The sequence below is a fragment of the Podarcis bocagei genome (assembly GCF_964188305.1).
Source record: "Podarcis bocagei genome assembly, contig: HAP1_SCAFFOLD_44, whole genome shotgun sequence".
Taxonomy (NCBI): domain Eukaryota; kingdom Metazoa; phylum Chordata; class Lepidosauria; order Squamata; family Lacertidae; genus Podarcis; species Podarcis bocagei.
In genome coordinates, this window is record NW_027670336.1 from 824,419 (window position 1) to 829,060 (window position 4,642).

Genomic DNA, 4,642 nt, shown 5'->3' on the forward strand with positions numbered 1-4,642 from the left:
TCATGTAGGGAAAGTCTCTCCATTCTTCGATCGTCACTTGCCTTTGTGCACCTTTTCCTGCCTTTACCGGTCTGATTTTGTAGTCACTGAGTCTCCTTATACCTCTTCCAAAATATAGAAATGCCAGCTTTGGTTAAGTTTTCCCCAATCTTCTAATTTCTTCATAACTGTAGCCCTGTTCAGGTAATAGTACAATTTTACATCGCTTTCTGGGTGACCAGTCAACTCTTTGTGCCATTTCTATAATTTTATTATGTTTTTCAACCTCACTAAATGAAAGAAGACAGAAAACCAACCAACTTGTTAGCAATCACGTAACACACTGACATAAGTCAACCTAAGCAAGTTGTGCTTCCTTTTTCTGGTTATTTGGCTATAATGTTTCATAGAATATGGATAATTAAGCAAACTTTGTTGAATTGCATTCTTGATTAAATTATCCTTCCATTGATATATAATTTTATAATATTACTACAAAAGAAGCAGAGTTTTGAGCCATCAAACCTCTGACATATACTTTTCTCCAAAAGGCTTCCACAATTTTGATCACTACTGTATATCAAACAAAGTAACATTCAAAAACACATCAGAATCTCATAATAAATATGTTGGTTAATGACAAACAACACAGGTAATGAACACCCCCCCCAGCTCCCTTCAGTTCTTCTCCATTTGTTCATGAGTGTCTAACCGCTTTTTGTCTCCATTGCAGATTCTGATGAATCGGAAATTGAGAACAAAGGTGACCAAGATAAAATCCCCAGAGAGGAGAAGCCACGTAAAAATTTAGAGTGTGGAGAAAGCTGCAGTCAGAGCTCCCATTCCACTTCCCATCAACAAAATCTCATTGGAAAGAAACCATATCAGTGTGTGGAATGTGGAAAGAGCTTCAGTAAGAAGGGCAGTCTTACTTCCCATCAAAGAATTCATACAGGGGAGAAACCCTATCAGTGTGTGGAATGTGGAAAGAGCTTCAGGAGGAAGGACATTCTCACATTTCATCAAAGAATTCATACAGGTGAGAAACCCTATCAGTGTGTAGAATGTGGAAAGAGCTTCAGTCAAAGCTTCAGTCTCACTTCCCATAAGCGAATTCATACAGGGGAAAAACCCTATCAGTGTGTAGAATGTGGAAAGAGCTTCAGTCACAGCTTCAGTCTCACTTCACATAAGCGAATTCATACAGGGGAGAAACCCTATCAGTGTGTGGAATGTGGAAAGAGCTTCAGTCACAGCTCCAGTCTCACTTCCCATAAGCGAAATCATACAGGGGAAAAACCCTATCAGTGTATAGAATGTGGAAAGAGCTTCAGGAAGAGCGGCGATCTCACTTGCCATCAAAGAATTCATACAGGGGAGAAACCCTATCAGTGTATGGAATGTGGAAAAAGCTTCAGTCAGAGCTCCCATCTCACTTGCCATCAAAGAATTCATACAGGGGAGAAACGCTATCAGTGCTTTGAATGGGGAAAGAGCTTCAGTCACAGCCACAGTCTCACTTCCCATCACACAGTTCATACAGGGGAGAAACCCTATGAATGTGTGGAATGTGGAAAGAGCTTCAGGAAGAGCTCCCATCTCACTTCCCATCAAATAATTCATACAGGGGAGAAACGCTATCAGTGCATGGAATGTGGAAAGAGCTTTAGTCACAGCCAGAGTCTCACTTCCCATCACACAGTTCATACAGGGGAGAAACCCTATGAATGTGTGGAATGTGGAAAGAGCTTCAGGAAGAGCTCCAATCTCACTTCCCATCAAAGAGTTCATACAGGGGAGAAACCCTATCAGTGTGTGGAATGTGGAAAGAGCTTCAGGAAGAAGGACCAACTCACTTGCCATCAAAGAATTCATACAGGGGAGAAACCCTATCAGTGTGTGGAATGTGGAAAAAGCTTCAGTCACAGCTCCAGTCTCACTTCCCATAAGCGAATTCATACAGGGGAGAAACCCTATCAGTGTGTAGAATGTGGAAAAAGCTTCAATCACAGCCATAGTCTCACTTCCCATCAAAGAGTTCATACAGGGGAGAAACCTTATCACTGTGTAGAATGTGGAAAGAGCTTCAGTCAGAGCTCCCATCTCACTTGCCATCAAATAATGCATACAGGGGAGAAACCCTATCAGTGTGTGGAATGTGGAAAGAGCTTCAGTCAAAGCTTCAAACTCACTTCCCATAAAAGAATCCATACAAAGGTTGGGAAAACCATTATACAGCTTTAGGAGCCAAGAAATCCGCACCATTATTACCTGGCCTTTGGCTGATTGACATCTAATGCCTTTTTAACATCTGGTGTTTTGTGTTTGTATGTTGTAACCATCCTGAGACCTGTAGGTATAGGAATAGGCGCCAATGCTTAAAGACCTAGGTGTCTCCCCCCCCTAAAATATTTAAGGAGGCCTGTGGGGTTTGCCCTCCTAGGCGTGTGACATCATACTGGGTCATAAGGAAAGGGTTAACTAAGTGTAAAATGATTAACCAATAGGAACCCAAGGGGAGGACTTAGAGTTGTTAGGAAGTGAGTCTGGAGTTAGAGAAGGGAGAGGGAGGATAAGTCTGTGGGTTGGGCTAGTCTGATATGAGAGAGGGAGATAATCTGTGAAGAGGAGTCAGTTAAACAGCTGGGATAATCAGTTAGAAGGTATTAGGAAGGTATAGGCCAGTAAAGAAACTAAGGTTAATTATCTGAAACCATAAACTTGTTAATGCTTATAAGATAAACTTGTTTATTTGGTTTAATGTTAACAACTGTCTGGACTCAGTGTGTACCCAAGAGAAATGGGTTGGTGGCAGCGGGGAAGCGATCACAGTGGTGGCACAGGGATCAATAGACTGTCAAACATCTGGGGACCCTGTGTGGTCGCCACAAGGCCACCTCCCAGGTTATTTTGGTTTTTTTCCAAACGCAACCTTTTATTCTTCTGCAACTTGCCATACAATTTCTCTTTCAATTTGCCCTCTTAAAAAATAAAAAAATAAACGCACAAAGGTCACGAAGAAAACAAAATACAAGAAAATACAAACGTGGGCAGGTCCCATCTTTCCGGGCAAAACAAAAAACTTTCTTTAAAAGAGGCTTTCCCAAACTTGAGTCCCCAGTAGCTCTCGGACTATAGCTCCCATCATCCCTCCCTATTGGTCCTGCTAGCTAGGGATGATGGGAGCCGTAGTCCAAAACCAGCTGGAGACCCAAGTTTGCTTTAAAGGGAAAGTAGGCTGGCCCTGTGACACCCTCTGCTGGACAAAAGCACTGCCACAGAATCTGAACCACCCACAGTACTGCTAAATGGAATTTAAAGAGCCCAAAACTGAAGTTTGATCGGCACTTCAACCTCTTGGGAGCTTCTAGGCGCTTTCTGCGCCACCTAGAGTACCCACAGAATTGTGGCGTCTACTGGCAACACACATAGAAGAACAAATGAAATAAATAAAAAATAAATAAGTAATAAATGAAATAAGAAGCGAAATAAGAAACTGAGAAAATAAGAATCCACTGTTTGCCTCGCCTTGTCCTCCGTCAACTGCCACCAACTGCTCTCTCCTCCACTCGCCTCACTACTAACCCAAAATGGCCGCCTGCAAGTCTGTGGTCCTTGTCACCATGGCAACCCCCCCTCACCTGGACCTGGGCCCACCTGGCTCCACCTATTGGGAGATGATCTATAATGAAATGAAAAAAAATGTTTAAGATAATCTTTGTTAAAAGACCAGAAGGGTTTTTAGTAGGTATTTTAGGGAAGAATTTACCAAAAGATAAGGAAATTCCCTTCATGTATGTGACAACAGAATTTTACTAGCTCAAAATGAAAAGGCAATGAAAAAGCAGCGAAAGAACCCTGGCAAGAAACGTTGATGGAATAGGCTGAAATGGTGAAGCTAACTCAGAGGCTTAAGGAGAAGGACAATGATGACTTTAAAAAAGATTGTGAACCTTTTAAGATGTATATACAGAAACAATGCATAGAAATGAACTCACTGGCAGGATTTGAGTGATACACTTAAAATGGACAAATACAAACAGAAAATGCAATTATGAGGTAAAAATGAGAAGAAGAGACAAATGTTATAGCCTTCATTTTAATATATAAGGAATACAAATTTATAAGCAAAAGAAACAGAGGTGTTATAAACCAGGAAGGGAAGTTCGGGGAATTCGCATGGCGGGGGGGGGGTGTTAATTAAAATTGTAAAATGAAATTTGAATGTTTAATTATGTTAAAATTTCTTTAATTCAGTTATTAAAAGTGGCTCCTCTTACTTAAGGGCCCCACAGACCTCATGGGACACCAGAGCAGATTCCCTTGTTGCTTTTTTGAGTCAACCAGCAATGGGGGTTGCATTTCCTTATTTACAGGAGGGCTGTTGCTGAAGCACATGACATCCTCTTCACACTTAGTTATCTATTAGGAACACAGGCACAAATTATTGTGTGTGTGTTTGTATTTGCAAACTACCCCAGTCGCTGAGCGGTGAGATTCCAGGGGTCCCAGGCGCTTTCCCATCTTCGGTTTCCTTGGAACGAAAGTCAGCAGATACTGTGGGGTCTTTACGATATCTAGTCTTATTTACTCACATACACAACCGGAGTGTAGGACGGAGGGGCTCACAGCATCAGCACCCATCTTGCTTCTCTATTAGTCG

At 41.8% G+C, this 4,642-nt stretch overlaps 2 protein-coding genes and 1 long non-coding RNA gene across 6 annotated transcripts in view; 2 read left to right on the forward strand and 1 right to left on the reverse strand.

Moving 5' to 3' along the window:
- The window catches only part of LOC308579481 (uncharacterized protein), a 36,530-nt gene extending 33,781 nt beyond the window's left edge, over positions 1–2,749 (forward strand). For all 3 annotated transcript variants that reach the window (XM_081214034.1, XM_081214036.1, XM_081214035.1), the window contains exon 6: positions 713–2,749. In XM_081214034.1, coding sequence (XP_081070160.1) covers positions 713–2,223 — 1,511 coding nt within the window. In that variant the 3' untranslated portion in view covers positions 2,224–2,749. The remainder of the gene's footprint in view (positions 1–712) is intronic.
- Positions 1–4,642, forward strand: part of LOC308579482 (uncharacterized protein) — a gene marked incomplete at its 5' end in the record, with an annotated part of 47,044 nt that overhangs the window by 7,105 nt on the left and 35,297 nt on the right. The window lies entirely within an intron of this gene.
- Positions 2,894–4,512, reverse strand: LOC308579492. The gene is made up of 2 exons (XR_014004502.1): positions 3,180–4,512; positions 2,894–3,111 (listed from the first exon to the last, which is right to left on the reverse strand). It is a non-coding gene; the product is annotated as an uncharacterized lncRNA (long non-coding RNA).